The 27,054-nt window shown below is 37.3% G+C and overlaps 1 protein-coding gene across 1 annotated transcript in view; it reads right to left on the bottom strand.

Moving 5' to 3' along the window:
- Positions 1–27,054, bottom strand: part of RYK (receptor like tyrosine kinase) — a 184,073-nt gene that overhangs the window by 20,272 nt on the left and 136,747 nt on the right. The window contains exons 14-17 of the mRNA XM_068969315.1: positions 17,491–17,560; positions 10,000–10,132; positions 8,999–9,108; positions 8,675–8,834 (exon numbers count right to left, since the gene is read on the bottom strand). Coding sequence (XP_068825416.1) covers positions 8,675–8,834; positions 8,999–9,108; positions 10,000–10,132; positions 17,491–17,560 — 473 coding nt within the window. The remainder of the gene's footprint in view (positions 1–8,674; positions 8,835–8,998; positions 9,109–9,999; positions 10,133–17,490; positions 17,561–27,054) is intronic.

Here is a 27,054-nt window from a genome sequence, read left to right as displayed (position 1 = left end):
CTTTCTTTATAGTCCAACTCTCACATCCATATATAACCACTGGAAAAACCATAGCCTTGACTAGATGGACCTTTGTTGGCAAAGTAATGTCTCTGCTTTTGAAATATGCTGTCTGGGTTGGTCATAACTTTCCTTCCAAGGAGTAAGCATCTTTTAATTTCATGGCTGCAATCACCATCTGCAGTGATTTTGGAGCCCAAAAAAATAAAGTCTGACACTGTTTCCACTTTTTCCTCATCTATTTGCCATGATGTGGTGGGACCGGATGCCATGATCTTAGTTTTCTGAATGTTAAGCTTTAAGCCAATTTTTTCACTCTCCTCTTTCACTTTCATCAAGAGGCTTTTTAGTTCCTCTTCACTTTCTGCCATCAGGGTGCTGTCATCTGCATACCTGAGGTTATTGATATTTCTCCCAGCAATCTTGATTCCGGCTTGTGCTTCCTCCAGCCCAGCGTTTCTCATGATGTACTCTGCATGTAAGTTAAATAAGCAGGGTGACAATATACAGCCTTGATGTACTCCTTTTCCTATTTGGAACCAGTCTGTTGTTCCATGTCCAGTTCTAACTGTTGCTTCCTGACCTGCATATAGGTTTCTCAAGAGGCAGGTCAGGTGGTCTGGTATTCCCTTCTCTTGACGAATTTTCCACAGTTTATTGTGATCCACACAGTCAAAGGCTTTGGCATAGTCAATAAAGCAGAAATAGATGTTTTTCTGGAACTCTCTTGCTTTTTCCATGATCCAGCAGATGTTGGCAATTTGATCTCTGGTTCCTCTGCCTTTTCTAAAACCAGCTTGAACATCTGGAAGTTCACGGTTAACGTATTGCTGAAGCCTGGCTTGGAGAACTTTGAGCATTACTTTACTAGCATGTGAGATAAGTGCAATTGTGTGGTAGTTTGAGCATTCTTTGGCATTGCCTTTCTTTGGGATTGGAATGAAAACTGACCTTTTCCAGTCCTGTGGCCACTGCCAAGTTTTCCAAACTTGCTGGCATATTGAGTGCAGCACTTTCACAGTATCATCTTTCAGGATTTGAAATAGCTCAACTGGAATTCCATCACCTCCACTAGCTTTGTTTGTAGTGATGCTTCCTAAGGCCCACTTGACTTCACATTCCAAGATGTCTGGCTCTAGGTGAGTGATCACACCATTGTGATTAACTGGGTCGTGAAGATCTTTTTTGTATAGTTATTCTGTGTATTCTTGCCACCTCTTCTTAATATCTTCCACTTCTGTTAGGTCCAGACCATTTCTGTCCTTTATTGTGCCCATCTTTGCATGAAAATGTTCCCCTGGTAGCTCTAATTTTCCTGAAGAGAGATCTAGTCTTTCCCATTCTATTGTTTTCTTCTATTTCTTTATATTGATTGCTGAGACAGGCCTTCTTATCTCTCCTTGCTATTCTTTGGAACTCTGCATTCAAATGGATATATCTTTCCTTTTCTCCTTTGCTTTTCGCTTCTCTTCTTTTCACAGCTATTTGTAAGGCCTCCTCAGACAGCCATTTTGCTTTTTTTGTATTTCTTTTTCCTGGGGATGGTTTTGATTCCTGTCTCCTGTACAATGTCATGAACCTCCGTCCATAGTTCATCAGGCACGCCATCTATCAGATCTAGTTCTTTAAATCTATTTGTCACTTGCACTGTATAATCATAAGGGATTTGATTTAGGTCATACCTGAATGGTTTAGTAGAGAAATAACTTAATGGATTTAGTGGAGAAATCCACTGATGGATCAGTGGAGAAATAACTTAAGAAAGAATGAAGGGATGGTGCCAAACAAAAACAACACCCAATTGTGGATGTCACTGGTGACAGAAGCAAGGGCCGATGCTGTAAGTGCAATATTGCATAGGAACCTGGAATGTTAGGTCCATGAATCAAGGCAAATTGGAAGTGGTCAAACAGGAGATGGCAAGAGTGAACGTCGAAATTCTAGGAATCAGCAAACTAAAATGGACTGGAATGGGTGAATTTAACTCAGATGACCATTATATCTACTACTGCAGACAGGAATCCCTTAGAAGAAATGGAGAAGCCATTATAGTCAACAAAAGAGTCTGAAATGCAGTATTTGGATGCAATCTCAAAAATGACAGAATGATCTCTGTTCGTTTCTAAGGCAAACCATTCCATATCACAGTACTCCAAGTCTATGCCCCAACCAGTAATGCTGAAGAAACTGAAGTTGAATGATTCTATGAAGACCTACAAAACCTTTTAGAACTAACACCCAAAAAAAATGTCCTTTTCATTATAGGGGACTGGAATGCAAAAGTAGGAAGTCAGGAAACACCTGGAGTAACAGGCAAATTTGGCCCTGGAGTACAGAACGAAGCAGGGCAAAGGCTAATAGAGTTTTGCCAAGAGAACACACTGGTCATAGCAAACACCCTCTTCCAACAACACAAGAGAAGACTCTACATATGGACATCACCAGATGGCCAACATCGAAATCAGATTGATTATATTCTTTTCAGCCAAAGATGGAGAAGCTCTATACAGTCAGCAAAAACAAGACTGGGAGCTGACTGTGGCTCAGATCATGAACTCCTTATTGCCAAATTCAGCCTTAAATTGAAGAAAGTGGGGGAAACCACTAAACCTTTCAGGTATGACCAGATCAAATTTAGTCTCAAGGAGAGCCAAACACAGAAAATGTATTGAGGGCAACTACTTGATCTCAAGACAAGAAATGGTCACTCTGAAACTATGTTAATTGTTCCCAAGGTAAATCCACTTATTCCTCATTCTCAGGAAATATTAGGTCTATTTCATAAAACTAAACAACATATTTCTTAATGTTAATATTAAACTTTAAATCCTTATTTCCTAATGTCTCAATGATCTTTCATTTCTGCAGCTTTTTCCTAACATCTTTTAGACAATTCATCTTAATATAAATTTAATATTTAAATAATAAGTCCAGGATTTCCCTGGTGGCACAGTGGTTAGGACTCCACCTGCCAATGCAGAGGACACAGGTTCCATCCCTGGTTTGGAAAGATTTCACACGCCACAGAGCAACCAAGCCCGTGCCCACAGCTACTGAGCCCATGTGCTGCCACTGCTAAAGCCTAGAGCCTGTGCTCTGCGACAAGGAAAGCCATCTCAGTGAGACGCTTACCCAGTGTGACCAGAGAATGGCCTCCACTCACTGCAACTAAAAAAAACCTGTGCAAAGCAACGAAGATCCAGTACAACCAAAAATAAATAAAAAGTACATCTGTAAGATTGTTGATGTATAAAATGTCAACCATAATGGAAACAAAATAAGTAATGGGACTCAAGTATTATTCAAAAATTAATAAGGAGGGAATAGCATAAAATGGAACATTTTCTGTTCTTTTAGAAATAATAAGCCTTCTCTGAAAACTACAGCACTCTCTCTGATACCACAGTATCACAGCAGTTCAGAAGACCACTCTTCCTGGGCATATTACAAACATGAGTTTCTCCTGCTTGAGTCTGTTCAGGATTGTGGCAGTGACTTTCCATGGCACTGGGCAAATAGGAGTAATTTAAGAAGCACTCTACATCAAACACAATATCTAGATAACTTACAGATTTCTCTCCTTCTTCTAGAAATAATCTCTAATATTCACAAAAAAAAAATGTCAATGAATACATTTTCATCTGTAAAAAGTGAAAGTGTTAGTCACTCAGTCATGTCTGACTCTTTGCAACCCCATGGACTGTAGTCTGCCAGGCTCCTCTGGCCATGGGACTTTCCTGGTGAGAATCCTGGAGTGGGTTGCCATTCCCTTCTCCAGACAATCTTCCCAACCCAGGGATCAAAGTCAGGTCTCTCGTATTGCAGGCAGATTCTTTACCATCTGAGCCACCAGGGAAGCCCACTTTTCATATGCCCTGCACCCTAAAAACTGTTCAAATACCTTAAAGGATCTCCTCATTGCCACAAACTACACTGATAAGACCAGCATGGAAATCATTTCCTTGATTTGTTTTTCCCAAGAAAATGCTTTTTAAACACTATGTAACACCACAAAGACAAGAAAACTAGCATGAAAAACTATTAATTGTGCATTCCTGCTTGCATTTGTCTCTTAATAGAAGGCCTGTTAGCAGAATTATGTTAGCTACTAAAATTAGCTAAATAATTCAAAGAAGATATAAATCAAAAAATCTGTTCTCAAATAAAGGAAAAGCAAGTCACCAAAAAAAAAAAAAAAAAATCTATGGCAGTACCACATCTGATGAAAACAGAATAAAAACAATATCCAGAAATTCTTAAGAATGGTTAGGATGACATCATATCTTAGAATAATATTAGAGATTTATAACTAGTCAAATCTAATTGTGCATATTTCCTACGTTCAACAGTTAAAAGCTTATATTAACATTATAAGAATGTCGACATAGTGAAATATTGCATCCAGTAAAAACTGTTAAAACACAAGCCAGAAATGCAATGTATTATTTTTAAATGGAAAACATTAATGTATTTCCAAGGAGAACTTTTAAATATAAAGGAATGCAAAAATATCAAGGGTCTTTTAAAGGGCAGAGAAAATGTCCCTTCCAAGGCAGTAATATCATTTGTTAGATGTTACATTAAATGTAATAGCTAAAACAGGTATTTTACATGCATAGATATTCTGGTGGGAAGGGAGATTACATTAGTTATGACTCTGAATGAAGTTTTACAGCCCAAAAGTAGACTGTTAAATATAGTTTTTAAAATCCCAACTCCAGGAGAATGGACACATGTATATGTCTGGCTGAGTCCTTTTGCTGTCCACCTGAAACTATCACATTATTAAACAGCTATATGCCAATATAAAATAAAAATTTTCAAAATTAAAAAAAACAACCAACTCCATCCATAAAGGAAATGTGGGATCAGAATACATGATTATACATTTTCAATACCAAAGTTAAAAGGCAATTTAACACATGTGCTTTAATATAAGAATTCAAAAAATATTCAATCTCACAAAACTGAAAGGCTAGATTTTTACACTAAATAAGTCCCATTAGAGTCATAGGACACAGAAAGGTATTTCCATTCCTTTCAATCTCAATTATCCAAGACAAAAGATACTTAAGGGAAAAATACATCTATCTTAAAAGAAATGACATTGTAAGAATCTAAAGAAGAAAAATCTGAACTTTTTAGGATCTGACCATGTTAAATGTAAATTGACAGGTATGCTCACTATCATACGCTCCGAAGAACTTGGGTCACACAGATATTTCAAGTTTATGCTAAGGCACACTAAAAGTAGAGATGATTTTAAAGTAATTTTCCTGTTAAGCTTCTTACCAGTAAGACTGTGGTGATTTTTAAAAATAAAGCCATCAAGTGATCAAGTAACAGGGTATTTGGTCGGACTCTATCCTGATGGAAGGCGAGTTCTCATATATGAACTCTTGTAAAATTTGTAAAATATCGTAACAGTAAGAATAACTGATCCTAACTATGATTTTGAAATATTTGCTTAACTAAGCAATGTATGCTCCACATGGACTTCACCAGTTAATACAGCACAGTGTACCAAGCTGAAGAGATGTAGATCATATTGGTTAGAAATGTATTATTAAGTGAAACCTCATTAGTTGAAGTGTATCATCTAATTTTTACTCTGGAGTTCCTGTGAAATATGCGATAAGTGTTACTAAAAATATCTTCTTAAAAATTTTCCTAATACGGTTTAAATATACAATGGAATACTTACACAGAAATAAGCAGATACATTAAGTTAAGCAGGCATATTGGGGGGTTTTCATTGTGCAAGCAAACAGTACCATCATGCATACCCCTCTGAAAATTTTTCTAATAATTAAACAATCCCCAATCTCTTGAAGCTACATGGCATTCATGAAGACTGTAATCTCAGAAATATCTTTGGGTTTCCTGCCTGTTAGGCTAGTTGTGAGTTCACCATGACTGCCACCTCATGTCTGCTAAGGCAACTATGCTACATTTCAGTGAGTAATAAAATCATAAAGTTTCAAAATCAACCACTGAAAAGAATACTAACATCCAAAAGAGATGAATGAATTAATCTTTTAAATCAACTATGGAATGATATTTTCAAAGAAAATGTAAGGGAAGTTTCTTTTACTTTTCTGCATTTAAAAGTGTTTATATGTTGGCTTTCCTACTACAGAAGTGAATTTGAAAACCATACAGCTCTAATTCAACCGATATTATGTTTTAGAATTATGTTCTAACACCAAAGTTAAATTCAGTTTTCGCCCCCATGAAAACAGTTTTGCTTAGTGTAGAAACTGGTATTTCGTCTACTGTGCAGAACTTCTGAACACAGGTTTGGCAACCTGAAGAACAGGCACTTGCGTATAACTGGTCCTTACTGTCATTCAACACAGCAGCTGTGTGCTGGCCTAGATTCTGCCTTCCTTTTTAAAAATATCATTTGAGAAACATAAACATAAAAAACAAGAAAGCGACCCCTCCTTCCCTGCAAAGAAGTCCAGGTTCTCTTTATGTAACTATGGAGTCATATAAGCTGTTTCGTGTATCTGTACTGCTTTACTTGGGATTTTAACTTTGTGACATTAATGTTAGAGAAGTTTTATTATCACAGCTCTGGAAGAACAGACTAGACCTAGTTCCCCACTGCATACAAGCTGAACCCTCAGGACTCAGTATCTAAGAATCAGCATTTATTTCTCCCACTTCCACCCATTCTCCAGCAGAACCCACGCCTCTGGCTGGGAAAGACTGTGGCAACATGAAGCTAGTTTCTATCCACTATTAACCTTTGCAGCTGCTCCATGAAGAAGAAAACATCCTTCTTATTATCATCCATATTTTTTTCTAATATTTATTTTTATTTGGCTGCACTGGGTCTTACTTGCATCATGCGGGATCTTGAGCTGTAGCCTGCAAACTGTTAAGTTTCGCCACGTGGGATCTAGCTCCCTGACCAGGGATCGAAACTGGGCCCCTGCATTGGGAGCACAGAGTCTTAGCCACTGGACCACCAGGGAAGGCCCCATCATCCATATTTACTCTGCCCATCTAACAAGTGTCAGATAAGTTATTTTACGTTTTTTTTCCAGAGAGTAGCTGACTTTAAGTTAAAAAAAGTATTTTGTAGATATGCATAATGGAAGACCTTCATTTACAGGAAAAAAAAAAAACCTTTAAAAAGTACATATGTAAATTGTTCATTCACATCAAGTGAGTACATTTTATCAAGACACTTGGTTTGCAGAAAGGCACAATATATCAAATAGCCAACCTAACTTCTGACAAAGAAAAAACAAACTTCAAGTAAAAGATTATAATAACAAGAGAGGGTTTCTCCCCAAATAAATCATTCTCATTTCAAAGGTTTTAAACTGGAATACCTGCCCTCAACAAGGAAATATTAAATAACCTCAATTACTGAGGGGTGGATTGAATGGTGGCAACAAAGATATGTCTACATTCTAATCCCTGAAACCTATAAATATCACCTTATATGACAAAAGATGTGATTAAATTAAGGACCTTGAGAGTAGCAACTTCTGGATTTTGAGGTGAGTCCTAAATGCAATCATACATATCACTGTAAGAGAGGCAGAGGGAGTTTTGAGAGACCAGCACATGGAGCACAGACGATATGAACATGGAGCAGAGAGATGCAACCACAAGGCAAGGAATGCCAACAGCCACCAGAAGCTGGAAGAGGCAAGGCAAGTTTCTCCCTTAGCAGCTCTGGAGGGAGCATGGTCCTGCCTACACCCTAATTTCAAACCTGTGACTTCCGGAATTCAATTGTGAAAGAATAAATCTCTGCTGTTTTACCACCAAGGGTATAACAACAGCAGTCACAGGACACTAATACACTGAGAAAAAGTGTGTATTAAATGAGAAGTCCTTAAATGACACACACTTAGTAAAAGGGTAACCCTAAACAAATCGCTGAGACCCAGGATACAATGATATGGTAAGTATGATTTTTACAGCTGAAACTTTGAAGCAAATTACCCTACAAATATTTACATGCAACACTAACAGAACCCGGTTGATACAGGGGACTTGTAAACAGAAGTTTTACCTAATCTCTAAACATTCAGCTATAATAATAAAGCGCAGTGAACAAGACACAGAAAAACAATTTTCCAAATCCAACTAAAACATGACAGAAATGAAAAACAATTAAAATAGCTGTAAAATACACACCAATAAATGTGGCTTCTGAAACTATACATCACTAAATTTAAAGGATCCCACTATATGATCTCCTTGAATGAGCAGAACCACCTAGACACTGACAAGAGGGAAGAGAGTGACATCTGGGGAATTATAAATTATACAGGCCACAAAACCTGGAAGAGGTCATTTGGGAAAAAAAAAAAAAAGAAAACAATAAATCTTTACTATCTGACAGCCACTTGGTCACTCTGAGACTTAAACAGCCTATCTTCAATATCATTACCTTTAAAACTGGGATGGTGTCTATCTCTCTCTCACAGGTTATTGTGAGGATGGAATGAGATTACACACAGTGATGGTCCCACAGTTTGGGTCACAGCTCGTCTCCACAAATCAGCTGACAGGGAGCTAACTACACTTGCTTTCTGAATAAAAAATTGGGGGGAACAGATACTAGATTTTAAAAAGTGGAAAACAGTCTAAACGTGTTTGGAACCTCTTCCACATTTTGCTGCTATACGGGCGTCTCAGCACTTACCACATCACTAGCGCTGGAGAACTCATTATTAACCAGACTTTCAAGAGCCATCCACCTAACTGGCCTGTTTTCATTGTCTCCCAAACAATGATAGTCCATGGGGAACAAGTCTCTAGAGAGGGCATTGTCTGTGATCTTAACTTGAAGTGTGTCATCAATGCTGAAAAGGAAAGACATGAACATCAAATACAATCAGCATGTTGAAAAAAATAAGGAACATAGTCACTCTTAAATACAACACAATCCCCACTGTGACTCCTTGAGAGAACCCCAAATCTAGGGAGCGCTAAACATCAAACCACAGTGACAAGTCATGGCACCTACACGCAGTTCCTAGCAGCCAGGTCTTTGTGGATGACTTCCCTTCTGGCCAGATAGCTCATTCCACAGGCAATCTGAATAGCCATGTGGACCAGGTCTTGTTGAGAAATTGCCTGAGGTAACAGAAAATGACAATGCTTGTGGTTAGCACAAAAACATTGCTGGGTTGTTTATTTTATCCCACATCTTAACTCTATCCCCAAATACTTTATACCTGCACACTGAGTTTTAAAAAGCTATTTCTTGACTAAGAGTATGTTTCCATAGCTTATACTTATATCCACTATAGTCCTTACTGTTGACCATTTAGTTTACTATTTCTCATCTGGTAGGCGTATCACACCAACATCCAGAATATGCAACAGTGGCTCAATAAACATCTGATCAATGAATGCTGAATTCTCCAGGTAATATTTCTAATGTTTATAATTAAATAACTTGTTATTTTATAGGAGGTTATCCCCTAGGGACCATTTTCAAATTAATGCAAGTTTACAGCTAACTCTGATGTGCTCTCTGAAGCCAGTGTGCCCATAAGGAATGAAATTTTCCCGCACATGATGCTGATGGACACAGCCTCCAACAACTTGTTGGAAATCCTGGTTATCAAATTATTCCCCACAATGTATACCTCTGGCTATCACCAGTTTTTTTGGGGGGAGTACAACCTCTGTAAGGTCTGTTTTCATTTCTAGAAGAAAGATCTACTGCAAGTACCTTCAAAGAATTATCAGGAAAATGACTGAGATGGTGTTACAGAGGGTCTGAGGTGGTTATGAATAACACACATGGCTACACAGGGAAAACCTTCAGCACCAGCCTCAAGACAGGAATCACAAACCATCTTCCTCTAAATCAACAGGTTAGCAACACCTCTGGTTCAGTGTGAGTTTCTTTTTGCAGACTTCTAAACAGTTTGTATTCAAGAATGTTAACATCTACTTTCAAAGATATTATTTAGAAGCTACTGGCAAATAATTGGTATTTGGGCAAATTTTTCTCACCTGCGGATTATTGGCCTCTACTAATTTGCACTGCCGTAAAAACAATTTAAGATTCCCCCAATTCATGTAAGGCAATATCACCATGGGCTTTTCTCCTTCTTCTATACACACATTGGTAATAGGAAGAAGATTTCTAAAAAATAATAAGAAATCAGGAGAAAACAAGTGAAATCTGAAACTTCAGGGGGCTATTTTTAATTAAAAGTAGTAAAATAAAGGTAACCTAAAAGAAAACAAGAAATTCTCAAACTTATTTGAAAACACATAACCATTTAAAATGTAAAATTATAAAGCTCTTTTAGAATAGACTTTAATGCTTCCCAAGTATCCACTTTCTTGATAGGGAAAAAACTCAAAAGCTGTTTCCTGTGCACTAGATTCTTCTAAGATACTACTCTAGCCACACTAAATCGTTACTCTACAGGGTAATCAGAGAGACCCAAAAGATGACTTGATGATGAGCATATGATAATAGCTTACTTGGTTCATTATCAACACTTTTAAAAAAAAGGGGCCCAATGCAGTCTACAGAAAAGAATATGATAATCAACAGCCTGAAACTATCTCACAAAGCCAAAGAGTTCTTAGCAGTTCACATGAGATTTCTAAATCCTAAATTTACTATTTACTGTCAGGGTGACCATCTTTCTTGGCCTTAATTTCCACACCTCTAACATAGGGACACCCCCAACCATAAAAAGTTGCTGTGATATGCAAAAAGCCAAGCATGTAATTAAAAAAAAAAAATTGTTCCTTTTTAAATCTCCAGGGCAGACATAAATACATACATCCTCTGCCTAGTGACATCTCTTCCATTGGTACTGGAAATAATTTTTCCCAAAGTTATATAACTTTTTACATAATTATTAATACCTCATTTCCCCCACTAAGCTGAAAATTCCTAGATGGCAAAAACTAAAGTGAACTTTTTAAAATACCCAATGCTTTGTATTCTGTGCCAAAGAAATAAGCATTTAATAAATATCTAAAAAATAACACCAAACAACAACCTTAAAAACACTTCTCCTTAACTTAGAAAATTGTCTCTAAGCATATTAATAAGGAAACATTATTTAACATAAAGCTATATGAACAAGGATAGTTAATGCAGGATTATTAGTAAAAAGTTGCAAACGACATGATTGTCCAAAAGTAAGAAAGTACAGCCAAATAATAGGCTAGTATACAAAACAGTCACAAAGAGATGCTATAGAATATGAGTAAAAGCTTACATTATAGGAAAACAAGATACAAAATTCACACATTTGCAGGATAATTACAAATATAGTAGAAGAATAGTAAAACTCTGCACAAAAATGTGCCAGAGTTGTTGTCTGAGTTATGGGACTTTAGATCATTCCTACCTTGCTTTTCTGTATTTGCTACATTGTTTCAATTGAGTATATATTTATCAAAACCACAGTCACACAATTTTGGCCTAACAGTGCACAAGTGAAAGCTATGGGCCCCCCTTCTGCTGTGCAGGAGCTACTAAGATGGAAAGCACTGATCCTGTGGAGCCAGGAAAATGAGGACTAGATCAGTACACTTGTATGTGGTAACCTCTCTGTAAGGCTTCTTGCTTGTATTACAGCCTGGGAGTGGCAGCGATGATTAGTTCTACTTCACAGGGGAGGTAATCCATGCAGGGGTAAGTGATAAGGGTATCTGCCAAGAATAACAGCAAGCACATGAAGGAAAACGTCAAGTCTTCAACTGATTCTAAAACCCTGTTTTCCCCTCGATCATTGGATATTCCCTACCAGGGGAGCAAGACAGAGCTTCTTTTCACACCAAGTCCCATACATCCTAAAATGACTGCAGCAGGAGGATTGGAGGGAGGTGATCAAAAGGTACAGACTTCTCATTATAAGTACGGAAGTGAAGTCGCTCAGTCGTGTCCGACTCTTTGCGACCCCATGGACTGTAGCCTGCCAGGCTCCTCTGTCCATGGGATTCTCCAGGCAAGAATACTGGAGTGGGTTGCCATTTCCTTCTCCAGGGGATCTTCCCAACGCAGTGATTGAACCCAGGTCTCCTGCATTGCAGGCAGACACTCTACCCTCTGAGCCAACCTGATGACTACAGCTAACAGATTGAGAGTAAACCTAAGAGCTCTCATCACAAGGAGGAAACTTTTTTCCTTTATTCTTTCCCTTTTATTGTATCTATATAAGAAGATAATGTTAGCTGAATGTACTGCAGTAATCATTTCACAATATATATAAATCAAACCATCATGCTGTATGTTTGAAACTTATACAGTGATATGTCAATTATTTCTCAATAAAAGTGGAAAAAATGATGAACAGGTGTGAACTCAGGTTTAAGTGAACCTACTATGACTTCAGAGGTATGTGAAAGAGCTGTCCAATCTATTAAACTTTCAAAATTATTTTTCTGCTCCTTTCTTAATGACTGAAATTCACTGAGCAGAGTTAAAGGACTCTGACTCAAGCACAGTAAGTTTGCTGGATGAGATCAAAGCATTTACCCTTTATTTAAAAGCCCTCCAGGAGAAATAACAAGCTGCACAAAAATGTTTCAAAGAACAGATGGCTGCTCTTCATTTTGCCCAGTTTATAAAGGGAAAGATGATAAAGAGGAAGGTCTGGGATCTATAAAAAGAGTAGATGGGAGCAGAAGCAGGTGTATAAAGGAAAGGTAGGTTCTGGGGGGAGTCGAGACAAGAATAGTACAATTCTCCATCTTGCCGAGTGGGCCTGCAGAGTGAGAGCCATGAGGCATTCAGCAAAGTGCCTACCATCAGGCACTCTTGGGCCTATGGAGAGTCAAACCACAAGAAAAATAGTTCAAGTACTTCTTATGAAGCAGTCCTAATGGAATTTAAGTAAACTGATAGCTATCTTTTATTTATACAGCTATTTTAACTTACAATAAAAATTATTCTCAAAAATTCCACTGGAAAAAGGAGTGAACAGAATTTCAAAATGCTCTAAAATATTTCAGTCCTTTACAACTCTTAATCATAGAAGGTAAAAAATAAAGTAAACATGATGAATTACATACCAAACCTAGTTTTTTTAAAAAGGGTAAAATCAGAAACCAGGCGTCATTTGTTGCTGAGTATATTGAGTTTGCTTGATAAATTCTATAATCTGATTACTAAAGATCATTATCTGATTTTTAACCCTCATGCTTGGCAGCATTCCAAGTGCAAAATGGGCACTTAATAAAGGAGAACAAAACAATGAATAAACAAATGCATAAACATAGCCATGAGCAGTCCAGACAGCTCAGTTCAGTCGCTCAGTTGTGTCTGACTCTTTGCAACCCTATGGACTGCAGCACACCAAGATTCCCTGTCCATCAGCAACTCCTGGAGTGCTCAAACTTATGTCCATCAAGTCGGTGATGCCATCCAACCATCTCATCCTCTGTCATCCCCCTCTCCTCCTGCCTTCAATCTTTCCCAGCATCAGGGTCTTTTCCAATGAGTCAGTTCTTCACATCAGGTGGCCAAAATATTGGAGCTTCAGCCTCAGCATCAGTCCTTCCAATGAATACTCAGGACTGATTTCCTTTAGGATCAACTAGTTTGATCTTCTTACAGTCCAAGGGACTCTCAAGAATCTTCTACAACACCATAGTTCAAAAGCAACAGTTTTTCAGTGCTCAGCTTTCTTTACAGTCCAACTCTCACATCCATACATGACTGCTGGAAAAACCATAGCTTTGCTAGACAGACCTTTGTCAGCAAGGTAATGGCTCTGCTTTTTAATATGCTGTCTAGGTTGGTCACAGCTTCTCCCAAGGAGCAAGTCTTTTAATTTCATGGTTGCAGTCACCATCTGCAGTGATTCTGGAGCCCAAGAAAATAAAGTCTGTCACTGTTTCCATTGTTTCACCACCTGTTTGCCATGGAGTGATGCGACCAGATGCTATGATCTTAGTTTTCTGAATGTTGAGTTTGAAGCCAGCTTTTTCACTCTTCTCTTTCATTTTCATCAAGAGGCTCTTCATTTCTTCTTCACTTTCTGCCATAAGGGTGGTGTCATCTGCATATCTGAGATTATAGATATTTCTCCCAGAAATCTTGATTCCAGCTTGTGCTTCATCCAGCCCAGTATTTCGCATGATGTACTCTGAGTATAAGTTAAATAAGCAGGGTGACAATATACAGCCTTGACATACTCCTTTTCCTATTTGGAACCAGTCCATTGTCTGGTTCTAACTGTTGCTTCTTGACCTGCATACAGATTTCTCAGGAGGTAGGTCAGGTGGTCTGGTATTCCCATCTCTTGAAGAATTTTCCCAAGTTTGTTGTGATCTACACAAAGGCTTTGGTGTAATCAATGAAGTAGATGTTTTTCTGTAACTCTCTTGCTTTTTTGATGATCCAATGGATCTTGGCAATTTGATCTCTGGTTCCTCTGTCTTTTCTAAATCCAGCCTGAACATCTGGAACTTCACAGTTCATGTACTGTTGATGACTGGCTTGGAGAATTTTGAGCATCACTTTGCTAGCGTGTGAGACGAGTGCAATTGTGCAGTAGTTTGAACATTATTTGGCATTGCCCTTGTGACTGGAATGAAAATTGACCTTTTCCAGTCCTGTGACCACTGCTGAGTCTTCTCAGCATTCGACTTCACATTCCAAGATGTCTGGCTCTAGGTGAGTGATCACACCATCGTGGTTATCTGGGTCACGAAGATCTTTTTTGTACAGTTCTTCTGTGTATTCTTGCCACCTCTTCTTAATATCTTCTGCTTCTGTTAGGTCCACGACATTTCTGTCCTTTATGGTACCCATCTTTGCATGAAATGTTCCCTTGGTATCTCTAATTTTCTTATAGTCTAGACATCAGGAGTCAAAAAGAAATGTATTGTAGACCCTAGTCCCCTTATAAATGAAATAAATTCCTACCATGAGTAGAAAGAACCATATACGTTCTACATATTAACAATGTATTTTGCTAATTTAAAACCTAGGAGTCCTGGTATCACTTTATGACTGGAAGGAACAATTAATCAGGATCAAACCATAACCTATCTTTAGAAGACTGCCCCTAATCACTGAACGTGCAGTAACAAATAACCCTAATTCAGTAAGTCATCCCATTCCACCATCTAAGCGTATCTTGCTAAGTCGCTTCAGTCATGTCCGACTCTGTGTGACCCCATAAACAGCAGCCCACCAGGCTCCTCCGTCCACAGGATTCTCCAGGCAAGAATACTGGAATGGGGTGCCATTTCCTTCTCCAAAGGGTATCTTGTGGCTACTAATTCATCCTAGTTGGATTCTGGAAAATCCAGCTTAAAGCTGCCTGAGAAAATGCTACGAATACTTGCTGTGAACATTTGTCAGCCAGAGCACCTTTGGGCTACCATGGATATGAAACTGCTTCATGAGAAAATTCTGGCTTTGTCTATTTTTATCCCTGCCACCCACTTTTGTGCTGATGTGGTGCAGATCTTTCATCAGAGTAAGAATACTAGCTAAGCACCTAAGTATTAGGTTAATATTATACACTAGTATTTAACATTTTGGTTTTTCCCCCAAGGGTCAGCATGATAAATAATGTACTCCCAACACTGTCAACAAGAACACTTCCCAGTTCATCATTACCCAGTTCTTATCTTGTTACTCAGAGGAAATAAAATGTAGCTTTTTTCAGAAAATATAATCTAAGGAATGAGTTATCTATCCATTCCTCTTCAAATGAGTTCTATTCTTGGATTAAATCAGTGAATCAGGCCAATGCAAGGTCATATTCTTAAAAGTACACGACTTTAATCCTTCGAAAGGACATTTTTAGCCCCTCATTACTGTGTGGTCAATTTTTTTCAAAAGTCTCTGGCTGCTTTATTTTCAATGTTCACTAACTTAATCAATGTCCCAAATATATGATAAACCTAATGAGACATCTGTCTCAGAGTATGAAGCCAGAAAATCTTTTCTCCGCCAGGAAACATGTACATTTCCTTCTCTTCTAATACTGAGATATAACAAATTGTAATACTTCCTTCAGCCTTGCTTGCCCAGAAGCTAAGAGTTGCTTTGTCTCCTTATTGTTGGCTTTTCCAGCATCACAATGCCAAAAAACTCAGTTTCGTTTTCATTACCATTTTTTTTATCTTACTATAGCTGCCTTTTTACATCCTCAAATTCTTTTGAATATGAACTGAAGTATAAATAAAATTAAAAAATAAAACTGCACATTTTTTTGCAGAACTCAAGTAACTGCTCAAAGTACACAGAAATTACAATGTATGATACCTTTTGCACATATTACTTTATTTTTTCCTAGAAGTCTATAAATATCTTCCAATAACGATGGTCACCCTCCCATTTTTCAAACATAACTGACCAAATTTCCAGTAGGCACACAAATTAAACTGACTCTGTACAGTGCTTTACAACAACAACAAACACGTTGCCCAAACACTGATACCGCTACATAATGTGATACTATAATTATGCCCCTTTTGGCTCAGAAGTTAGAATATCTTGTTATAGCTCTGGAAAAGGACTGCTATCAAGCTTTTAAAAATTTTTCTTCATATAATAGAACTATATGTATCTTTAAAAAAATCATACTGAAAACTAATGATAAGAGACTAGTTAAATAAAATTTGATGCACCATTTAATGAACTACAAGCAGTCTTTTAAAATATGGATATGAATCTAGTTACTTACATGAAAAGTTAAATACATTATTTTGCTATAACAAGAAGGATGCTAACCTTATTAAAGATAATACTATTGTGATTTTGTAGGAAAATATTCTCAATGTTTTGGAAAATTGCATGCTAGAAATGCATTAAAAGTGCTGAGATATCCAATTTAGTTTAAAATATTTCCACAATCACAAATACCTATCTATCTGTATCTATCTAAATAAATGAATGATACAGACATGCACAGCACAAACGGCAAAATGTAAACTATCAATGAATTTAAGCTGTGGGCTTATTGGTGTTTCTATTCTGGTCTTTGGTACTCTACATTGGAGGTCCCCAACCTGTGTGGCACCAGGGACTGGATTTGTGGAAGACAATTTATCCACAGACGTGGCGGGGGCGAGGGGATTCAGGTGGTAAACTAAGCAAAGGGGAGCGGGAGATGAAGCTTTGCTAGATCACCAGCCATTCACTTCCTGTCGTGCAGCCCAGTTCCTAATAGGCCTGGGGACCCCTGCTCTAGATGCGCAAAATTTCCTAACAAATATTTTTTTATCATATGTATATCATTATCCTACTTTTTAAAGGGAAATATAGACATAAATATTAGCCCTTTCCTGAAAGCTCAGCTATAATTACCTAGATGTGAGCTTATACACTCTTCTTTACATTATGTTTTTAAATTTTGTGCAATGAGCATGCATTTCATTTTTATATTCAAGAAAAAAATTAAGCTATTCCAAAAAGGCTTTCAATTAAGAACACACTATAACATTTTTAAAAAACATAGCATACTATGTTACCAAGTACCTAACACTTAAATGCTGAGTGGTTTCTGCTCTTACCTGTGATGAAGACCTCGGAGCTTACAACTTTCGGTGAGCATCATTGTCACCTGAATTTCAGAAGCTTGATCTGTATATAAAGAAAAAAATATTGTCATATATAGTATGATGATATTACACTTATGACACCAATATTTTCTGATATTAGTAAGGAACTATCTCAAAGAAGGCTGAGAGCCAAAGAATTGATGCTTTTGAATTATGGTGCTGAAGAGGACTCTTGAAAGTCTCTTGGGCTGGAGATCAAAACAGTCAATCCTAAAGGAAATTAACTCTGAATAATCACTGGAAGTACTGTTGCTGAAGCTGAAGCTCCAATACTTTGGCCACCTGATATGAAGAGCTGACTAACTGGAAAAGACCCTGATGCTGGGAAAGATTATAGGCAAGAGAAGGGGGCTAAAGAGGATGAGATGGTTGGATGGCATCACTGACCCAATGGACATGAGTTTGAGCAAACTCTGGGAGATAATGAAGGACAGGGAAGCCTGTCGTGCTGCATTTCATGGTGTTGCAGTGTCAGACACAACAGAGCGACTGAACTGAACTGAATCTGTTTCATCGATCTTAAGTCTATATAACACTTTCTTGATTACTGTAGTTTTCTAGTATATCTGAAAATCAAGTACAGTATAAATTCTCCAAATGTGTGCTCTTTCAAGATCATTCTGGCTTTTTATCTTTAACATTTCCACATTAATTTTAGCATCAGTTTTTCTATTTCTATGAGAAAAACCTGCTGGAATTTTGATCAAGACGAATTTGAGCCAAGTCCAGGAGATAGTGTGGTACACAGAGGAGCCTGGTGCGCTATAGTCCATGGGGTCACAAAAAGTCAGACGTGACTTAGTGACTGAATAACAGACTATATGGTAAATTTTCATTAAAAGTTTCAGGTAAATCTAAACAGGTCTAGCCTAAAATTCTATTGTAGTACATAGAATCTCACTGACAAGGTCAACATTTACAAACGCCAGTAAGGATACGTTTGACTACATAAAGTTGAAATAACAAAGTAGAGAAAGTAATAGGCTGGATAAATATCTGCAACACATAAGGCATATAAAGGGCCAACTCCCCTCCCACCCCACCCTCCCACTTAGAGCTCATACAACAGGGAAAAAAATTTGAAAAAGAGGCAAAGGATATAAACAGTTTATTTAAAAAAGAAACATAAAGAACCAGCAAAATTAAAAAAGGGTTTTCTGCCTCATTCCTAAATAAAGAAATGCAAATTAAACTGTGAAAGTCGCTCAGCTGTGTCTGACTCTTTGTGATCCCACAGACTGTAGCCCGCCAGGCTCCTCTATCTATGGAACTTTTCAAGGCAAGAATTCTCAAGGGAGTGGATAGCCATTCCCTTCTGCAGGGGATCTGCCCAACCTAGGAATCAAACCTGGGTCTCCTGCATTGCAGGGGGATTCTTTACTTTGCTCAGTCACTTCAGTGGTGTCCGACTTTGTGCGACCCCATAGACAGCAGCCCACCAGGCTCCCCCGTCCCTGGGATTCTCCAGGCAAGAATACTAGAGTGGGTTGCCTTTACCGTCTGAGTCACCAGCAAATTAAACTACGAGATGCCATTTTCCTCTTAAGGTTGGAAGAGACAAAAAAGTCAGCTACCTGCCAGTTTGGGCAACAGTGTAAACAGGCTCATGAACAGCATCTTGGGTAGGTAGAGGAAGCAACATCCAACAAAATTTTTAAATACATATACCACATACCATCATTAATCCCACTGCTAAAATCTACTCACAAAAACTCATCTATACATAACTTAAGAAGAATACTGTTCAACTGTAACAGCAAAAAACTCAAAACAACCAAAAACCAAAGTGCCCATCAACAGAGACCTAGTTAAATTTTAGCATGCAAGAACATTATGCAGATATCTTAATTTAAAAAATCAGATTTATATGCACTGACACAGGAGTATTTAAAAGATACATTAAATTTTAAAAGCAAGGTAAAAAAACTGTGTTTATGTGATCAGATATATTTTAAAATCAAATTTGTTTGGATGTCCATCAACAGAGGAATGGATAAAGAAGATATGGTACATATATACATGGGATATTACTCAGCCATAAACAAGTATCAAATCACACCATCTGCAGCAATAAAGGTGGACCTGAGATGGTCACACTGAGTGAATTAAGTCAGACAGGGCATATGCGGAGTCTAAAAACAGCATACAAATAAACCTCTTTACAAAATAGAAATAGAGTCAAAGACGTAGAAAACAAACTTATGGTTACTAAGGGGGGAAAGAGGGATAAACCAGGAGACTGACTTACACACACTACTATATATAAAATAACCAACAAAAACTTACTGTGTAGCACAGGGAACTCAAATCAGTACTGTGTAATGCCCTACATATATGGGAAAAGAATCTAAAACAGTGGACGTATATGTATGTATTACTAATTCACTCTGCTACACAGCAGAAACTAACACAACACTGTGAGTCAACTATACTCCAATAAAAATTACTTTTTTAAATGGTTTTTGAAAATTAGATATATTTGGATGTTTTTCTTCTTACTGGTAAAGAGTCATAAGAAACTGTTTAGGGTGGCTACTTTTAGAGGTAGGAGAGCTGCATTTTGTACTTTCCTGTCCCATTTAAATTTTCTAACTTTACAAACATACAACTAGAGAAGAATGACCACAGGAGACGGTGGTGCCTTTTATTGTTTCCTTCTTACCTCTATGTAGCTAAACAAACAAAAAGGAGTACCACTACATTAGTAAAAAGATATAGTTTTCATATACTAGTCAAAATCAGTAGGATTATTCCATTTTATTTTTAGCTTCTGAACTCATGGTTTTCTCTCCAGGTAACAAACAGACTAAAATTGGCTTTTAATTCAATGTTTTTGAAAGAAAACATGATAACGAGTTTATTAATATCTTTAGTCTACACCTTCAAATGAATTAAATAAAAAACCATCAAATATTTGTACAAATCTATAAGGGTTCCACTATCTTAATAAAATAGAGGATATTCTTTCCTGTTTGAAAAGAACACTTCCATTAAGTGAATAGTATATTTTCATTCAGTTCAGTTTAGTTGAGTTCAGTTCAGTCGCTCAGTCGTGTCCGACTCTTTGCGACCCCATGAATCACAGCACGCCAGGCCTCCCTGTCCATTACCAACTCCCAGAGTTCACTCATACTCACGTCCATCGAGTCGGTGATGCCATCCAGCCATCTCATCTGTCTTCCCCTTCTCCACCTGCCCCCAATCCCTCCCAGCATCAGAGTCTATTCTAATGAGTCAATTCTTCGCATGATGTGGCCAAAGTACTGGAGTTTCAGCTTCAGCATCATTCCTTCCAAAGAAATCCCAGGGTTGATCTCCTTCAGAATGGACTGGTTGGATCTCCTTGTAGTCCAAGGGACTCTCAAGAGTCTTCTCCAACACCACAATTCAAAAGCATCAATTCTTCGGTGCTCAGCCTTCTTCACAGTCCAACTCTCACATCCATACACGACTAATGGAAAAACCATAGCCTTGACTAGATGGACCTTAGTCGGCAAGGTAATGTCTCTGCTTTTGAATATGCTATCTAGGTTGGTCATAACTTTTCTTCCAAGGAGTAAGTGTCTTTCAATTTCATGGCTGCAGTCACCAACTGCAGTGATTTTGGAGCCCAAGAAAATAAAGTCTGACACTGTTTCCACTGTTTTTCCATCTATTTCCCATGGAGTGATGGGACCGGATGCCATGATCTTCATTTTCTGAATGTTGAGCTTTAAGCCAACTTTTTCACTCTCCTCTTTCACTTTCATCAAGAGGCTCCTTAGTTCCTCTTCACTTTCTGCCATAAGAGTGATGTCATCTGCATATCTGAGTTTATTGATATTTCTCCCGGCAATCTTGATTTTGGCTTGTGCTTCTTCCAGTCCAGCGTTTCTCATGATGTACTCTGCATATAAGTTAAATAAGCAGGGTGACAATATACAGCCTTGACATATTCCTTTTCCTATTTGGAACCAGTCTGTTGTTCCATGTCCAGTTCTCACTGTTGCTTCCTGACCTGCATACAGATTTCTCAAGAAGTAGGTCAGGTGGTCTGGTATTCCCATCTCTTTCAGAATTTTCCACAGTTTATTGTGATCCACACAGTCAAAGGCTTTGGCATAGTCAATAAAGCAGAAATAGATGTTTTTCTGGAACTCTCCTGCTTTTTCCATGATCCAGCAGATGTTGGCAATTTGATCTCTGGTTCCTTTGCCTTTTCTAAAACCAGCTTGAATATCAGGGAGTTCATGGTTCACGTATTGCTGAAGCCTGGGTTGGAGAATTTTGAGCATTACTTTACTAGCATGTGAGATGAGTGCAATTGTGTGGTAGTTTGAGCATTCTTTGGCATTGCCTTTCTTTGGGATTGGAATGAAAACTGACCTTTTCCAGTCCTGTGGCCACTGCCGAGTTTTCCAAATTTGCTGGCATGTTGAGTGCAGCACTTTCACAGCATCATCTTTCAGGATTTGAAATAGCTCTACTGGAATTCCATCACCTCCACTAGCTTTGTTTGTAGTGATGCTTTCTAAGGCCCACTTGACTTCACATTCCAGGATGTCTGGCTCTAGATGAGTGATCACACCATCGTGATTATCTGGGTCATGAAGATCCTTTTTGTACAGTTCTTCTGTGTATTCTTGCCATCTCTTCTTAATATCTTCAGCTTCTGTTAGGTCCAGACCATTTCTGTCCTTGATCGAGCCCATCTTTGCATGAAGTGTTCCCTTGGTATCTCTAATTTTCTTGAAGAGATCTCTAGTCTTTCCCATTCTGTTGTTTTCCTCTATTTCTTTGCATTGATCGCTGAAGAAGGCTTTCTTATCTCTTCTTGCTATTCTTTGGAATTCTGCCTTCAGATGCTTATATCTTTCCTTTTCTCCTTTGCTTTTCGCTTCTCTTCTTTTCACAGCTATTTGTAAGGCTTCCCCAGGCAGCCAATTTGCTTTTTTGCATTTCTTTTCCATGGAGATGGTCTTGATCCTTGTCTCCTGTACAATGTCACAAACCTCATTCCATAGTTCATCAGGCACTCTATCTATCAGATCTAGGCCCTTAAATCTATTTCTCACTTCCACTGTATAATCATAAGGGATTTGATTGAGGTCATACCTGAATGGTCTAGCAGTTTTCCCTGTTTCCTTGAATTTCAGTCTGAATTTGGTAATAAGGAGTTCATGATCTGAGTCACAGTCAGCTCCCAGTCTTGTTATTGTTGACTGTATAGAGCTTTTCCATCTTTGGCTGCATAGAATATAATCAATCTGATTTCGGTGTTGACCATCTGGTGATGTCCATGTGTAGAGTCTTCTCTTGTGTTGTTGGAAGAGGGTATTTGCTATGACCAGTGCATTTTCTTGGCAAAACTCTATTAGTCTTTGCCCTGCCTCATTCTGTATTCCAAGGCCAAATTTGCCTGTTACTCCAGGTGTTTCTTGACTTTCTACTTTTGCATTCCAGTCCCCTATAATGAAAAGGACATCTTTTTTGGGTGTTAGTTCTAAACGGTCTTGTAGGTCTTCATAGAACCATTCAGCTTCTTCAGCGTTACTGGTTGGGGCATAGACTTGGATTACTGTGATACTGAATAGTTTGCCTTGGAAATGAACTGAAAATGAATTTTAATTTTTTAAAATGGTTTTTAGATATCAAAAACAAAGTCACGAGTATATCTTTAAAAATACTTTCAAAGAAACCAATAATGTATGTCAATAGTAAAAAAAAATAGTAATAATAATTTACATATCTTATAATCAATGCAGTAGGAGGGAGAACAAGTGGTGCTGGGAAAACTGGTCAACCACTTGTAAAAGAATGAAACTAGATCACTTTCTAACACCGCACACAAAAATAAACTCAAAATGGATTAAAGATCTAAATGTAAGACCAGAAACTATAAAACTCCTAGAGGAGAACATAGGCAAAACACTCTCAGACATAAATCACAGCAGGATCCTCTATGATCCACCTCCCAGAATTCTGGAAATAAAAGCAAAAATAAACAAATGGGATCTAATTAAAATTAAAAGCTTCTGCACAACAAAGGAAAATATAAGCAAGGTGAAAAGACAGCCTTCTGAATGGGAGAAAATAATAGCAAATGAAGCAACTGACAAACAACTAATCTCAAAAATATACAAGCAACTTATGCAGCTCAATTCCAGAAAAATAAACAACCCAATCAAAAAATGGGCCAAAGAACTAAATAGACATTTCTCCAAAGAAGACATACGGATGGCTAACAAACACATGAAAAGATGCTCAACATCACTCATTATCAGAGAAATGCAAATCAAAACCACAATGAGGTACCACTTCACACCAGTCAGAATGGCTGCGATCCAAAAATCTGCAAGCAATAAATGCTGGAGAGGGTGTGGAGAAAAGGGAACCCTCCCACACTGTTGGTGGGAATGCAAACTAGTACAGCCACTATGGAGAACAGTGTGGAGATTCCTTAAAAAATTGCAAATAGAACTACCTTATGACCCAGCAATCCCACTGCTGGGCATACACACCGAGGAAACCAGAATTGAAAGAGACACATGTACCCCAATGTTCATCGCAGCACTGTTTATAATAGCCAGGACATGGAAACAACCTAGATGTCCATCAGCAGATGAATGGATAAGAAAGCTTTGGTACATGTACACAATGGAGTATTACTCAGCCGTTAAAAAGAATTCATTTGAATCAGTTCTGATGAGATGGATGAAACTGGAGCCGATTATACAGAGTGAAGTAAGCCAGAAAGAAAAACACCAATACAGTATACTAACACATATATATGGAATTTAGAAAGATAGCAATGACGACACTGTATGCAAGACAGGAAAAAAGACACAGTGGTGTATAACGGACTTTTGGACTCAGAGGGAGAGGGAGAGGGTGGGATGATTTGGGAGAATGGCATTCTATCATGTATACTATCATGTAAGAATTGAATCGCCAGTCAATGTCTGACACAGGATACAGCATGCTTGGGGCTGGTGCATGGGGATGACCCACAGAGATGTTATGGGGAGGGAGGTGGGAGGGGGGTTCATGTTTGGGAACACATGTAAGAATTAAAGATTTTAAAATTAAAAAAAATAAAATAAAATAAAAATAAATAAAAAAAATAAAAATAAAAAAAAAAGGAAAAGCCAACATCCAGCTTCCAGTCCTACCTAGGAAAATGTTGAACCATCAATAAAATCCAGACCACTAAACACAACCACCATGATTACATACTCATTCCTTAAAAGTAGAGCTGTCAAAGCTGAGAAATTATTAATTTCACTTACTTCCAGGACTAACCCATGGAATCACTCCAGATGGTGTCACTTAAAACTTTTGTAGGAATAAAAAATGCGTAGACACAAACCCTAGGACTTGAAACACTTGCTACTTTGGAAAAATCACTTTACCCCAATGTCTGTTGAAATAAATTTTAGTTGTTTAGAAACTGTTTAAAATTTAGGATCATTCAGTAAATGGCAGAATATGTCTTTTTTATTCTTTCTGTAATATAAACAATTTTTAATCAAATTATGGTCAGAACTATTAGTATTTGGGGGCTGGAAGGAATTTTTTAGAATTTAAAACTAGTAATAGTTGGAAGTCTGCACCTAATTGGTAAGAGTTTATCTTGCTGCCAGCTAGTACAGAGATCCAAGCAAAATAAGAAGTAATTTCACAATGTCATGTTCTGCATAATTTTTCAAGTTCTTAACTTTGATAAGTATGTTCTATTAAGCAAGGGACACTTGAGCTGGATAATGAGCTAAGAAAATTTAAGGGGGAAATAATTTTATACATTTTTAATTTTAAATATTGAAAGGTCTAACTCAAAATGTATGTATTTGAAAAGAATACTATACAATAATTTATATTCTAAAAGTTTCAAGAAAGAACAAAATGATTTTTTAAAAGCCTACTTATTTCTAATTTGTAAAAAATTAGAAGTTACAAAAGAAAATAAGAACTTAATACCAATAACCTCAAATTCATTCATTTATTTTATGGAATTCAATTTCACAATATTCAATGTGTGAAATTCAGATTCCTAATTTCAATCTCTGGAAATTTATATTAGCATATCCATTAAGTTTCTGTGAAAAATTATGAACTTTTTAAGAAGCCGAACTCCAATTTTGTGCTTTTGCCTAAAGGAAAGGTCACTGATCTTTTAAAAACTTATTTGTGTATTTTAATCTGTACTTCTAACTGTACAGCATGTAACAAAGCACACAGATTTGTCAGAGAACTTTGTCAGCTCTATGTGGCTTCAATTAAAAAATAAAAATAACATTCCAAGAGAATAAATCTCAGAGACAATCATGTGGAGCTATCTAACAATTTTAAAGCAAATACTGTGGTCAGTACACTTCCTCCGTGTTTCCCACACAAACCATGACTGTATCCTGGCTAAGGACTCACTGTGCCTTCTCTGGTTTCCGTATAACTCAGAGAGAACATTATAATTACAGTGGTAAGATACAGAAACAAGCAAGTGACTACAATGCAAATGTATACAGACAGAGAAATCTTATCTTGTGAAACAGTCCCAGTATCTGTACTGTGTTTTCTTATCACTATTATTTCCTTTTCTCCCCTATTCCAATCCTAAATCAACCCAATTCTGTATAGAAACCTCTTTAGTTAATTCTACATTTATTCAGAACAAATTAATATTAGTTCAGTTCTAAATTATCCATAGAATATTTACAAACCTCAGAAGAAATATTAGAATTAAGGGGAAATGTTTCCTTTAAAAAGTGGAGAAAGTGTAACAAAAGACAGATGTTATTAAAATTAGGGCTCAAATTTTACATTTACAAAGAGTAATAGATAAAGTATCCTTCAACACTAGTCAGAAAACCTAGTGGGACCAAACTTAAATATCCATTTTTAATAGTGTTTTACGCTTAGGAGAAGTGAATGAATAAATATTGAACACAGTAAGTTGAATCATTTGTTTAGAAAAGAAAAGTATAAATTTGTGCTTGTAGCATCCTTAAACAATTTGCTAAATTAAAAGAAAGTATATTCCTAGGATTTTTTTGGTTAGATTAGTACAATCCAACTTTTTAGAAATGATAAACATAAGCCCTTCATACTTTTCAAGAATTCCTTTAAGTAAATTTAGAAACAAAGTTCTTGTAAATTAACATTAAACATAAGTTCTTGTAAGTTAACGTTGTGAATGTCATAAAATTGTCACCTCCTACTCATAAAACTGAATTTAGTTTTGCCCTCAATTTATGCATTTGAAATGTTAAATTTGTTTTTCCAAAATATTCTAGTTATCTCACCTTACATCAGACACTGTCAGGCTTAATTAAGTACTCTTTAAATTACCACATTTTTTCTTCTCTTAAAATAAGCAAAAAGACTCAACTAAGAATTATTTTAGTTCAGTTCAGTTGCTCAGTTGTGTCCGATTCTTTGAGACCGCATGAACTGCTGCACGCCAGGCCTCCCTGTCCATCACCAACTCCCAGAGTTTACCCAAACTCATGCCCAGCAAGTCGGTGATGCCATCCAACCATC

Source organism: Capricornis sumatraensis, chromosome 1 (genome assembly GCF_032405125.1).
Source record: "Capricornis sumatraensis isolate serow.1 chromosome 1, serow.2, whole genome shotgun sequence".
Lineage (NCBI taxonomy): Eukaryota > Metazoa > Chordata > Mammalia > Artiodactyla > Bovidae > Capricornis > Capricornis sumatraensis.
This window is presented reverse-complemented; position numbering and strand designations above follow the sequence as displayed.